Source organism: Leguminivora glycinivorella, chromosome 17, assembly GCF_023078275.1.
Source record: "Leguminivora glycinivorella isolate SPB_JAAS2020 chromosome 17, LegGlyc_1.1, whole genome shotgun sequence".
NCBI classification, from domain to species: Eukaryota; Metazoa; Arthropoda; class Insecta; order Lepidoptera; family Tortricidae; genus Leguminivora; species Leguminivora glycinivorella.
Genome location: NC_062987.1, coordinates 8,249,222 through 8,264,079, shown reverse-complemented (window position 1 = coordinate 8,264,079; position 14,858 = coordinate 8,249,222). Strand labels below are relative to the sequence as shown.

Genomic DNA, 14,858 nt, shown 5'->3' with positions numbered 1-14,858 from the left:
ATTGGTATAACCGTTTAAATATCATCGCACAATAATCAGTTTATCATTCTCACAATGTCTTTCACTTTGTCTATAACTGGAACATCTTCCACTCTGTTAACAAACTATTCACCAGCTTTTCACCTGGATGGTGAATATGAGTGTGGGCTATTGTATATGTCAACTTTTAATTCTATACCCAACATAGACGACAGAAATAATAAGTTCTATTATGGTAAAAACAAAGTAATTAAAATTCCTGAAGGGTCATATGAACTTCAAGATATTGACGATTACCTTAAAGAACATATTGAAGGATGCTCTTTTGCACTAACATGCAATAATAATACCTTAAAAACATCTATTTTATGCTCTGAAAATATTCATTTCGACAAAGAAGGCTCCATCGGTAATATACTTGGCTTCGGTTCAGAATCTATTCAAGCTAATATATTAACTGAATCCCCTTATCCTGTCTCCATTCTCTCAACAACCATAGTCCGCATCGAATGTGACATAGTGAGCGGTTCATTCGTTAACGGAAAACCTAGTCATATAATTCACGAGTTTGTACCAAACGTGCCACCTGGTTATCGGATTATAGAAACACCAAAAAACGTTATTTATTTCCCTGTAACCCAAAATAGCTTAAACACAATAACGATAAGAATTTTAGACGTTAACAATAATCTAGTTAATTTACGGGGTGAAGAAATTCAGTTATATTTACATTTAAGAAAAAAATGATAGACTTCAATAAAACTTCAGTCTCTCTTAAAAACATTACCAGTACTCATCCTGCAATCACGAAAAGAAGACCTAAAGTAAAACTCACAAAACAAAATAAGCAATTCCTCCAAAGCTTACGCCTATTAAAATGAGTATATTAAACTTAACGGAACCTTTTGTCTTTGATAATTCTATCGAGAGCTTTGAATATCATTCATATAAACCGTACGTCACAAGTTTCAATTTCAACGATGAAATACGTATACCTATAAACCAACAAGATCTTTACGTACTACCATCAGCAAGTTCTTTATACATAGAAGGTACTATAACCGCATTCAATAGAGAAACAAAAGCCGAGGTAAAAAGTGTTCTTCTTACAAACAACCCCATACTTCATCTATTTCAAGATATTCGATATGAATTAAATGGAATCGAAATTGACAAAATTAAAAACGCAGGAGTTACAACAACTATGAAATCTCTTGTATCTATGAATGGACTGGAAGCATCCATGTCTAAGTTATGGGGATTTGATGTCAATGGTATAAAAAACACGGAAGGTACATTTTCTGTGTCTGTACCTTTAAACAAGATTCTCGGGTTTGCTGAGGATTACAGCAAAATCATAATTAATTGCAAGCATGAACTTATTCTTTTAAGATCCAATACTAATTTGAATAGTGTTAAATTAAATGCGAATGAATATATAGACAATATTACTATATCTAAAATAGTATGGCGCATGCCTCATGTTAAAGTGTCTGATCGTGAAAGATTAAATTTACTCAAATGTTTAGAAAGAGATCGTGCCGTTCAGATAGCATTTAGGACTTGGGATTTGTATGAATATCCGCTCTTGCCTGAGACGTCAAAACATTCTTGGTCTATCAAAACTTCATCGCAAATTGAAAAGCCGCGTTATATTATAATTGGATTGAAAACGGGACGAAAAAATGAAGCTAATAAAGACATATCACACTTTGATCACTGTAATTTGAGAGATGTTAAAGTTTTCTTGAATTCAGTTTACTTTCCGTACGAAAGTTTTGATGTTAGTTTTTCGGGTGAAAAGTTTGCTATATTATACGAACAGTATGCGAAATTTCAACAGTCTTATTATAATCGTCTACAAGCGCCGTTGCTTAGCCCTAAAGATTTTAAAGATAAAGCTCCTTTATTTGTTATCAACTGTTCTCGTCAAAACGAAACCTTAAAAACCGGTTCAGTAGATGTGAGAGTTGAATTGGATTGTGAATCTGATATACCAAAGAACACTGCAGCTTACTGTCTGATTTTAAATGATAGTGTATTTGAATATAAGCCTTTAAGTAATATTACGAAAAAAGTATCGTAATGCAGCATATATTTGTAGACCTTCAAGGGTTTAAAACAAAAGAAAACGAATTTATTATCAAAGAATTTGCATACAGCACGCTAGAATACACTCAAGTTTTCTTAATAAAACCCCTTTTCGATTTTCTAAATTGACGGAAAGTGAAGAGAGGCAGACAAAATGGATTGAAAAACATTTAGGTATTTTGTGGCACGAAGGTTATGTTGATTATAGAGAATTTAGAAGACTTATTTATAATCATATTAAAGATAAGATAATATTCGTTAAAGGTATGGAAAAAATTAAATGTATTAAAGAATTATATTCAAACTGTACTGTTATAGATTTAAGTGAAAAGGGTGCACCGAATTTACAAGAACTTTATAAAAAATATTGTATTAATGATTGTATTTTTAATTGTGTGTACCATAAAAAAACTTGTGCATTAAAAAATGTAATATGTATGAAAAAATGGTATTTAGAAAATCACGTTCCTCTTTGAATAAATGAATGTGCTAAATAAAACGCATTTTATTAACCTGTAAATTATACTCCTGAAAACAATGTTTAAATCAACTCATGATACGATATTGTACTCGTAATACAGGTATACGATCATAACATAAGTATCCTGAGTTGATTTAAACATTGTACATAAATATGGTGGGTTTAAAAAAGAAAAACTAATGTTTTTTTTTTTTTTTAAGTTTATTTAATAATAATATACATACTGGCATAGCTAACTTAAAAAGTAAAGTAGGTGTTTACAAATTAGTTCAAAGTTTCCTTTAAAATATCACTATATAACTATATTTAGAAAAATGAAGCATGTCCCCACGCAAGTGTGTGAATATTGTCTTTTAATATTACTCGTTTATCATCATTCGAAGATAGTGCTACTTTCATTGTTTTTAATATTTACACAAGCTCTTCGATGTTTTATTAACTTTGGTAATTCTATAAATCTAGACGCTCTAAGAGGATTATATTTGTTTATGTTTATCTCGAGATATAAGTTTCGTAGAAAGCTCCAGCCACTGTCCCGTTCTTGAAATTCATCAATTTTCGTGCTCAATGTATTCAAAATGGTTGAAAATATTTCTTTAAATTCGTAACTTTGATGTAAAATGATATTTTGCGTAGCGAATGATTTAATTTCACATGCTTCATTTTTCGGCAAACCAAATTCAGCAAACAGTTCAAAGTTAACCTTTATAGATCCAAAAGCAAGCCTTCTCGCTTTGAGAATATGTTTAATATGTCTACGAAGAGCGCACAGAAACTTTACCGGTGAGTCATGGAGGCTACTCTCTGGTCCACGCACTCTGTATGATGCTATTCTACTACGGAAAGCGCTGCTTATTTTTTCAATATCAGGAGTTAATTGAACAGAGTTATTATTTTTATGCAAGTTAGTGCGCAAGTGAGCAGAAAAGGCTTTACTTGGAATACTTATGTCACACACTGAACAAAATATGGAGCTATTATGAGGCATTTTGCCTATTGACATAGGAATAGACTAAATTAGACGTAAAAAAGATTAAAGATTATTGGCTTTTTTTATCTGGGAAAAAGGTTCCTTCATCTGTAAAGTCGTCCTTACAACGCTTTAGAATCTTATTTATTCCATCTACTATATCCGAAACGGAATCCACACGATATTTAAAATTAACCAGCGCTTTCTCCCAACGGGCTTCAGATGGAACGTTTTGAATATCTACTACGTTATACAGTTTAAGATCAATAAAAAGATCACCGGTTAACGAAGCTGTGCAACGCACGTAGCCGCCTGGGACGCGACGTATCAGCACGGACGACAGAGAGTTGGCAGCGGATGCTCGACGCTGGGCTTCAACATGTCCTTCGTCACCCCAGTTTGAAAACCAGCCTGGCTTACAATCAGGTGTCTCTTTCTTCGACTTGGTTGTCGTACTGGAATATTAAAAACTTATTTATATTATCGAATACAACAAAATATAATTAGTTAATTAGGTAAGTACTTAACATTTAAGAATTTAAATACTATGGTTTAAAATGTTTAGATTCAAAGGGTAATTACAATTAGTTAAGTAAATATATATATTACATATAAAATAACTGAATTGAATTGATTACCTTTTAGTTTTGTCTTCTTCATCAAGGTCAGTGTCACTGTCCTGCAACGTATCAGTTATTAACACGGACGATGCGTGCTTTTTCACAGTTTTCTTTGGTTTGATCTTCTTGCTGTAATATTAAAAACTTTATATTACTTCCAGTTCTCATAAATAAAGAGAAATAAATAAAAAGTTCGCATTTGTAGACAAGTTTTCAAACACAGTTTTAATTAATTACCTTTTACTAGCACATTCTTCGACGACGTTTCTGTCCAGCGACCAGCCCGCGTCACGTTTCGGGATCTGAGAAGCGTTTTTCCTTTTGGATGTTTTCTTCTGAATCCTACAATACATAGTGATTATCCATTAGATCATTAATAATAACAAAAATTAATAATAAGTCAATAAAATCTTAAATTTAATTAAAATACATACTTTAATGATCCAGATTCATCCTCAGAGTCGAGGTCTTTCTTAGACTGGATTACATGGTACTCAAAGTCAGACCTGAAAATAAAAAATAAGATTCTGTTATGTTCAGTCGAATGAGATTTCACAGTTGTACTTGTACCTCTCTCCAGCGGGGGTTATAAATTTTAAGTTAAAGTTAATACCAATACGCACTTAACTCACATAAAACTGCTACTTAGAAGGATACTTATCGGTAAATTTAATCGAGAACAAACATCACTCAACACCATATTCAGAATAGTTTATAGCTAAATAAAATATTACAAACTTACGAACATTGTTTCAAGGTGAATTTCTCCGTGTACGTAAAACTCGCACTGTAACACTTGCACTTGTTAGAAAATAGTACAGGAAATGAATAAGCCAGGGGTTTTATTAATAAAACGAAACTGACGTAAAGTCATGAGTTAACAACCTAAAAGCAAATTATAACTAACATAAACTACAACATTTGCAAAAATACAGTAAGAAACCAATATAATACAAAGGTTGATCATCACTGTAATATAATATTTGAATATAGTTGACTCAGCTAATTATTGAAAAACAAAAGTGTAATATTTCTTTTGTCGGAAACAAGATCCGCATAAAGGTTCCGGCACTAATCAAACGAATGTCGCCGCGTTAAGACCGCGTTCAATGTGCAAGCTATAATAGCTAATAGCTATACTATATTTTGTTACTACGAAGTTATAAATAGAGCATTTAATAAATTAAAATTACAACAGTTCGAGATTTCAAGCCGGGTGCATTATCAGTTTCAAAATCAGAATGGTATGTATTTTACTTTTATTATATTCTGGTATCTTTGAGTACTTTTATTTGGTGTTGAAATATATTTAACTTGATATTTTTTTACAGGGCTCGCAACCTATTAACCACGCTGCTGAAATGACTGAAACCACACCATTTTATTCGCAAGTTTGTGAAAAACCGAATGATCCGCTCAATTATTCTCAAGACATGGATGCGTACCTGAAATACCAGGATTTGCTCCTGAATCCATCTTTAGAAATTCCATTATCAGGTACACCAGCAAAAAGTCAGAAGAAAATCGCTAAGAAAGGAAAGAGGAAAATAAAAGAAATGGGTTTAAATTCCCATGTCATCAGAAAGGTTACAAAAGGAAAGCGTCTGATTAAAATCAGTATATCCGATTTGGAGCAATCAAATATCGAATCTAATGGGGTTACAGTACAATATGTTGTTCAAGATGACTATGATGAGTTATTAAATGCAACTGAAGGTCTGGTAGAAAAAATTGTAAAAAAGTTGAGTGAAGTGAGTAATTATTAGAAAATTTTATGTTATAAAATGTACTTTACTTTTTAGTTAGTCGTCGTGCTTGTAATATATCTCATTACTTAAATAAAATGGTTTCATGATAAATTAATTGTTTTATTTTTAACATACTAAAACATAGAGAATAAATACGATATTATTTTTAGAGTTTTACCACTCACAATATAGTTGAAATATGTATACTGAGATCTATTATATATCAAAACCATTTATAATTCATGTAAATCGTGATCATTTTATAAGATAAACATAGCGAGTGAGCAACCAGGTAAACTGACTCAAATTACAACTAAATGAGTGATTGCAATTTCGCATACTGTTCAATGTATGTCATGATTTTAATATAATCAAAATTTGAACCTTATATCTTTATGAAAAGTTCTGCTTTGCAAAGTGCAGTATATGACATACGCTAGCCTTTAATTTATACTGAACTCTTTGTTATGGGTGTCAAAGAAGATCATATTTTATATACGTTATTTTAAACCATATATTACAAAATTCGTAGTAGATATGACGTGGGAGTACGTAATCCGAAACAGCCAATAGCATAACTGGGTCTACATCACACTTATAAAGTTTTTACAATGTTTCATATAAATAAAAATGGTGATGTGTAGTATGTCGGGTTGTGACGACCGACAACCTCAACACGTAAACCATTCCTTGGCTTGGCCAACCGAGGCATGTAGTGTTGAATTCGAGACTTGGGGATCTCTGTATTTACGCGGTCGATAGATATGGAATCCCATACCCGGAGGGGGTCAAACTCAATCGATGCATGTAAAACGCGACTACACCAGAGTTCACACTTTGGGGGTCCATTCGTGTTCTGCGACGCTGACGAGCTGATCAGACACGTTGTGTGTAAACGCCACTGTCAATCGAGCAAACGCTTGAGAGAGACCACATCTGAGATTGGCCACCTCGGAGAGTGTGTTGCGTTAAGCTTTTGCTATTTAATATCATACCTAACTTAACTTTACGGCTTACATTTTCGAAATGGACCATTTAACAACGAACACCATACTTCATCTGTTTCAATCAAATGAACGAATCCGAAATGTTAAGTTAAAAATCTGATTGCGCTTTTACAGTTCACAAGTTCTAATTCTAAATATGCAATCGTAAACCTTGTGTGCTTTTTAAACCATCAGAAAACCTATTGAGAGTTTCAAATCATGAGAAAGCCGATTAGGAGTTTTAAATCATCTGAAAACCTATTGAGAGTTTCAAATCATGAGAAAGCCGATTAGGAGTTTTAAATCATCTGAAAACCTATTGGGAGTTTTAAATCACCAATAAACCTGAGTACGAGTCCTAAATATGAAGTGATATTGGGAGTTTTCAAATCTTTGATTTGAAACTCCCAATAATCACCTACTAGTATACTTATACGAAGTAATACACGTCTAGGGGATAAATTTTGACACTATTTTTGCCTCTTACTCTACCCGCATATGTCGTCATAGTTCGATAGCTACAGCTAGGCACGTTGATAATGTAACTCAACCACTCAAAACCCTTTAAAACGTTTTAAGTCTACAAGGTCTTCAAAGAAACCTCTAAAACGAGTCAAAAATCCTCAGCTAGTCAAAGTCTACATCTAATTAGATGAACACCCATACCCAAATTTCACAAACTCTAATTTCACTAAACCAGCGTATTGTAAACTCAAACCTCAACTTGATGAAATAGGATACAGTTTAAAAAAGGATAGTAAGATCACGTGAGCCAGCGAAAATGACAAGTAGTATGTGAGTATCATACATGATACAGGCATTAAGAGCGCCATTGTCTGAGGACCCGTCTGTCTCGAGCATTGAGTGTTGTATTTTTTATCGCTTATTTTTTCCACGTCTGCCTCTTGGCTTTTAGAACGATACTCTGACTCTTGATGGCTAAAGCTAGGAACAATACATAGTTTGTTTCTCGTTTTTTACGAGCTGTTGCAGACATTGCAGTCAAGTAGTATGTAATCTATTAGTGATGTGCCGCCGAGAAATTACGCAGTGACGGTAATTCTCATTGGTGAAAATTACCGTAAATTACCGAGAATTCTCGGTAAATTACCCTTACCATATTCAGTTAAGATTAAAATTTACTAACATATTTCATGCTTTGTAAATATTTGATTAATTTATATGTTATTGTTAAGCATACTAATGTCAAGGTGTGGTAAATTAGTATATATTAACAATATTGTGCAAATGTTTGAATTTTTTTCTATTCATATTTATAAGGTACAATGAAAGACAGTCAAGTAGGTTTCTAGATATATTTATTTCTTTATGTTGGAACATGTATGAAGAAATTTACCAAAATCAACAATAATAAAAACATGTCTAAACATTTGAAATTCAGCAATATAATCATCTGACTTAATATTAAAAAATAAAACATCTTATGATTAATCATCCATCCATCCATACTAATATTATAAATGCGAAAGTAACTCTGTCTGTCTGTCTGTCTGTTACGCTTTCCCGCTTAAACCACGCAACCGATTTTGATGAAATTTGGAACAGACAATCTTTAGACCCTGAGACAGAACATAGGCTACTTTTTATTTAGAAAAAAAAGGGATGAAGGGGTTGAAAAAGAGGTTGAAAGTTTGTATGGGATTTCTTAATTTTAAAAGATCCATACTAATATTATAAATGCGAAAGTAAGTCTGTCTGTCGGTCTGTCTGTCTGTCTGTTACGCTTTCCCGCTTAAACCACGCAACCGATTTTGATGAAATTTGGAACAGACAATCTTTAGATCCTGAGACAGAACATAGGCTACTTTTTATTTCGAAAAAAGGGATGAAGTGGTTGAAAAAGAGGTTGAAAGTTTGTATGGGATTTCTTAATTTTAAAATATAAAACCATGAAACTTTATATTTTAGCACTTGATTCAAAATTCAGAAATTCAAAATTCGTTTATTTATCAAACAAGGTTTCTTAGGGTGTCGAATCCTCCTTTTAAGTTTGACACTTGTGTTAGGAGGAATTCGCTCCTTCATACAAGGTGTTAAATAAACATTTAGGTAACAAAATTGTTTACAAAATCAAATCTTAAGTTATAAAAGCATTATTGTTAAGTACATAAAGGTTGAAGTTTCAGATGAACAGTAGGTAAAAAAATAAATAAATGTGTTTTACAAAAAGAAATAATTTTAACTCTTAGATTATAGTTCAGCATTATTGCCGAGTAATTGATAAGAAATCATTGAACATCTCTAGGGATAGGGATAGGAATAGGAATAGGGATAGGGATAGGGATGACCCATCTATGATATTCACACACTTTCCCCACTTAGACACGACCAACTGATAAAGACTGAGGACCAATCAGGAGCCATTATAATCAGTGAATACCCAAACCTGCAGGCCTGCAGTTCGGAACCACGTGTTTTTTTTAGGGTTCCGTAGTCAACTAGGAACCCTTATAGTTTCGCCATGTCTGTCTGTCCGTCCGTCCGTCCGCGGATAATCTCAGTAACCGTTAGCACTAGAAAGCTGAAATTTGGTACCAATATGTATATCAATCACGCCAACAAAGTGCAAAAATAAAAAATGGAAAAAAATGTTTTATTAGGGTACCCCCCTACATGTAAAGTGGGGGCTGATTTTTTTTTTTCATTCCAACCCCAACGTGTGATATATTGTTGGATAGGTATTTAAAAATGAATAAGGGTTTACTAAGATATTTTTTTGATAATATTAATATTTTCGGAAATAATCGCTCCTAAAGGAAAAAAAAGTGCGTCCCCCCCCTCTAACTTTTGAACTATATGTTTAAAAAATATGAAAAAAATCACAAAAGTAGAACTTTATAAAGACTTTCTAGGAAAATTGTTTTGAACTTGATAGGTTCAGTAGTTTTTGAGAAAAATACGGAAAACTACGGAACCCTACACTGAGCGTGGCCCGACACGCTCTTGGCCTGTTTTTTGACCTGCAGTAACTAATACAATGCGACCTGATAAAGCTATTAATTATTTAAAAACTATCATTCTTACTTAAAATAAATACCAGATGTCGGCCATAAAATTTCTTATAGTATATTTATTCCAGTTTTAAGAATTGCAGTTTAGATATTGGACATTCAAACACGCATAATCTAATTATATACTTATTGTCAATAAACATTGAAAAAAGAAAATTATGAAAACTTATGTTTATTACATTCAAACTCTAAGAAACAATAAATAACAAATCAAACTCAATACCCGTAAAACGCAGTTTTCAGCAAACTGCGTATAAATAATGAAATTAGGTACAATACATCTAAAATAATTGAATATCAGTATGTATTTCACCACTTTAATCCGACTATACTTTTGAGAAAAAACTTGATTTTCTGTCAGTAATTTTACCCGGTAACATTCGCGGAGAAGATTCTCCGTAATTTACGGCCGTAATTTACGGTAATTTTGGTAATAAACTAGTTCCTTTCATAGTATGTTTTCGAAATTTTTTGCACAGATTGTATGAACTAAATAAAATACAATTCTGTAAAAAAAGTAAGAAAAATCGAAAACTTAACACCACTTTCTCGTTAATTACCGGTGCAGAGAACTTTACCCCGTAATTTACCCGAGGATTCTCATAGTTCTCGTAATTTACGGTAACGGCACATCACTAGCAGAGCAAAATGGGAGAGAGGATCAGTATTAGTTGTACGACGTTGGTAAGAGCAAGTCAGTTAGTGAGATCCAGGTTGAAGTATTAAAATAGAAGGAGTAAGAAGTTCGAGGCGTCATAAAAAGCGGCGTGTATTTTGGTAAAGTAAAGTGAAAGAGTGCAAGTAAGTGATAAAATTAATTATTTATTTGTGTTCTAATTTGATTATGGTAATTGCATTTTTTTCGCACCGCTTAGGTCAAGCTCACATAATTATATTTGTCTCTGTCTATCGCATATACCTACTACAGTTAATTACTCGCTCTCTCGCACTTATGCAAAATAACTTATGTCTCGTAACAACCGCATATTTTTATACTCAGTCACATCGTTTACATTTAATAATTGCTTTGCCTGTTTACTTAATTATCAAATGTTACCTATATTTCATATTCTTAATTACTCTGTATTTATTCCATGATTATTTTATTTATTACACGCGTTAATGTCTTTAAGCGGTAAGGAACCCGGGTACACTTACCCCACTATTTACTATCAGAATGTGAGGGGTCTTCGTTCTAAAACATCTACATTTTATCGCAATTTAATCTCTTCAAATTATGATATAATTTTCTTAACAGAAACTTGGCTTCTGGATGGAGTGTTGGATTCGGAATTGTTCGATGACCGTTATGTCGTTTGGCGGCGGGATCGTGACTCAGCCTTGACTGGACAAAACCGCGGTGGCGGTGTTATCATTGCGACTCGTAGGGAATTGGCGGTCGTTCCGCAGCCTACCTTCCACTCATCAGCCGAGGACCTCTGGGTTACGTTATCCATTAAAGGGTGTCGTAATACATTAATTAAACTTCATTTATGTGTCCTATATCTATGTAAACAAAATAATGGATATACGTTTTCCCAACAGTTGTCAAATTATTTAACTAAACTTAGTGATGCAATTTTATGTAACTGCAATGATAAATTTCTAATAATAGGTGATTTTAACCTCAGCAATATCACATGGACTGCGCAGGATTCGTCAATGTCCCCGTCAAATTATAAAACTAATGATGAGTGCACTTTAATAGACGAGTTAAATACATGCAATTTAAGTCAGTATAACGGTGTACTCAACCACCACGGTAAATTGCTGGACCTTGTTCTGTCGAATGATATTGTTTGCGTAACAGAATGTTTTGACCTCCTGGTACCTATTGATCCCTACCATAAAGCACTTTTAATATCGATTAAATACGCTGTAATTAGCTGTCTTAAGCCAGCTCCTCTAACAAAGTATTTTTATAATAAAGGTGACTACGATTCAATTAATATTGAATTAACTATTATCAATTGGGAAGAAGAATTCTCACGGCGCTCGCTAAATGATTCAGTTGAGTATTTCTATTTTATAATTAAACAACTCAGAAATAAATACATACCTAGTAAGAAAATACATAACGACTCATTTCCAAAGTGGTATTCGCCGGCGCTTAAAAAAGCTATTAAAGAAAAGACTAAATACTTAAAAAAATATAAGATATATGGTAACAAATCTGATTTAATTTCATTTCATTTCCAGAGGGACAGAGTTAAAAAGCTTGAGACTGACTGTTTTTCTAATTATATTCAACGCGTTGAAGAAAACATTTCCAAGGACCCTAAACAATTTTGGACATTCATGAAGTCACGCTCTACTTCCCACGGTGTACCTAGTTGTTTAAAATATGGTAACCGTTCGGTCAATTCAGGTTCAGATATATGTGAGGCATTCTCCGAGTATTTCCATACTACTTTTTCAGCACCAAGTACCAACCCAATATCACCTGTCGAGTCTGCGTTTAACTCCGCCTCTCACATATCTCGAATTGTTGTCAATCGTGATGAACTCACTCGGCTGTTACTGTCACTTGATCCATCAAAATCGGCGGGTCCAGATGATTTGCCAAGTCAAATTCTGATAAATTGTGCAAAAACTATCGTTGAACCGATATACTTGTTGTTTAAGCGCTCCTTTGCTGAGTGCTCTGTGCCGTCACTGTGGAAATCAGCCTTTATTACACCGGTCCACAAAAAAGGCTCAAAAACCGATATATGCAACTACCGGCCAATTTCTAAGTTGTGTATTATCTCTAAGGTTTTGGAGAAAATAGTTTATCGTCAGGTCTATGGAGCTGTCAAGAACCATTTTAGTCCTACTCAACATGGCTTCCTTCAACGAAGATCTACTGTCTCAAATCTGATACTGCTAAATAACTTTGTTACTGAGGCGATGACTAAAGGTAGTCAAGTTGACGTAATCTACACGGATTATAGCAAGGCGTTCGATAGGATTGACCATGGACTGTTAATTCTCAAGCTTTATAACATGGGAATACATGGAGACCTGTTGCGGTGGTTTATTTCGTATATTGACAAAAGATCACAGGCTGTTGTTATTAATAATTATGTATCTAGTTGGATTACTGTTCCAAGTGGCGTCCCTCAAGGTTCGTTGTTAGGGCCCCTTTTATTCAACATTTTTGTCAATGACATTAGTGACTGCTTTGTTTTTTCTAAATTACTGAGTTTTGCAGACGATATGAAAATATTTGCTAAAGTAAACTCTATTCACGATTCTGCTTTAATCCAAGATGACCTTATACGCCTTGAATCATACTGCCAATCCAATAAATTGGAACTCAACCCATCCAAGTGCTTTACTTTAACCTTCTCTCGACAACGCAACGTAATTCATACCTCATACTTAATAAAAAATCAACCACTCAAAAGGGTCCAATCTATGAGAGATCTGGGGGTGACGCATGATTCAAAACTTTTATTTGACTCACATATTGAAAATATTATATCTAACGCTTCAAAAACATTAGGATTCATTATACGGAGTTCTACACACTTCACCCAAGCTAAAACTATTAAAATTCTTTACTGCGCATATGTAAGAAGCAAGCTTGAATATGCATCACAAATTTGGAACCCTCGTTATCATACGTATATCGACCGAATAGAACGCATTCAAAGAAAATTTATTAAGTTCCTTTGTTTTAAATTGAATACTCCATATAGTTCCTCCAACTATATTAACATATGTAAAAAACACCATCTCATTCCTCTAAATAGACGTCGTGACATTGCGGACATAATTTATATTTTAAACATAACCAATGGGAACGTGGACTGCCCCGATTTGTTAGCTGAACTTTCTTTCAATACTCCATCTAGATCCAAGAGACACTTTCCTCCCCTTTCTATTCCCATCTGTACGCGCAACTACCGGCAAAACAGTTTTTTAATACGTGCGAGTAAAAGTTTAAATAAGTTAACGAAAAACTTAGACATAGACATTTTTAACAGTAATATCCAATCTGTGCGGCGTAATCTAGTGAACAATAGCTTTGAGTGAGCTTGCCCTACCCGATGACTGTAGTTTTTTAAAGCGAGTGTGTCATTTAAGCATGATATTTTTTGTTTTGTTTTGTTTAAAATCTAGTTAGATTAAGTAGGTTGCTTAGTATTGCAATGTGATAGTGTAAACCACCTAATAACTCCCAGTATGTTACTATTGGTGGGAACCTGTAATTGGCTTTTTGTAACCTAATTAAGTTAACCTTTCTGTATTAATAGCTGTTGGTTCTCCGAAGAATAATAAATAAATAAATAAATAAATTTATTAATATCTCATAATTGAAATATTTGTGATTGATTATAAACATTTAACGTTAAAAATTAATGTGGTGTTAAATAGGAAAGCTAATAGTAATACTATCTATAGAAAATAATTTTATTATATATTGTATACATATTTTATGTACAATCATTTAGCCAGAATCGTTATGGGTAATATGAAAGGGTTTTTTTATCTAAAACTTATCAATAAATAGAGGGATACCGCTTCTTAAAAGAAAGTAAGAATAACAACCTACTTTTTAATTTTTATGAAAATTTAATCCTTACTGAAGTTAAAAGGAAATTTGTGTGTAATAATAATAATGTTAATTAGCTGTGTGCGTAGGACATGTATGAATGTTAGGTTCCTGACTCTATCTAGGAGGATTATAGTAATAAAATAAGATTTGTTCACAAAAGTGGAATTAGAGTTAATACTAACTTCGAGATTGGCAGACTTTGGAATCATCATTCCATTTTCATAATATGTTTAACGATAATGTTGTCTGGGAAATCAAACAATTCTAGCATTGACTAGTGTAACACGATGTCAAGCAATAGACCACCATACTTGGAACGTGGGATATTGCACGCATATAGAATTTATACTTTGTGATCTTAGACAACTTTCGATGGCTAAGGCCGAACAAAACTATATATATGAAATG

At 33.2% G+C, this 14,858-nt stretch overlaps 1 protein-coding gene and 1 long non-coding RNA gene across 2 annotated transcripts; one reads left to right on the top strand and one right to left on the bottom strand.

Moving 5' to 3' along the window:
• Positions 1-2,749: 2,749 nt before the first annotated feature.
• LOC125235431 lies at positions 2,750-5,117 on the bottom strand. The gene is made up of 5 exons (XM_048141994.1): positions 4,888-5,117; positions 4,576-4,647; positions 4,379-4,483; positions 4,160-4,270; positions 2,750-3,976 (listed from the first exon to the last, which is right to left on the bottom strand). Coding segments are annotated over exons 1-5 (675 nt in total). The 5' UTR covers positions 4,890-5,117; the 3' UTR covers positions 2,750-3,591.
• A 38-nt stretch (positions 5,118-5,155) lies between these two features.
• On the top strand, positions 5,156-6,867 carry LOC125235388. Its single transcript, XR_007178076.1, has 2 exons — positions 5,156-5,385; positions 5,473-6,867. It is a non-coding gene; the product is annotated as an uncharacterized LOC125235388 (long non-coding RNA).
• The last annotated feature ends 7,991 nt before the right edge of the window (positions 6,868-14,858 follow it).

What these genes read in the sequence shown, in the direction of transcription:
- LOC125235431 (XM_048141994.1), bottom strand. An exon ending in GATGAATCTGGATCATTAAA is followed by an intron (nt 4,484 to 4,575) that starts GTATGTATTTTA and finishes TATGTATTGTAG; the next exon opens with GATTCAGAAGAAAACATCCA. An exon ending in GAAGAATGTGCTAGTAAAAG is followed by an intron (nt 4,271 to 4,378) that starts GTAATTAATTAA and finishes TTAATATTACAG; the next exon opens with CAAGAAGATCAAACCAAAGA.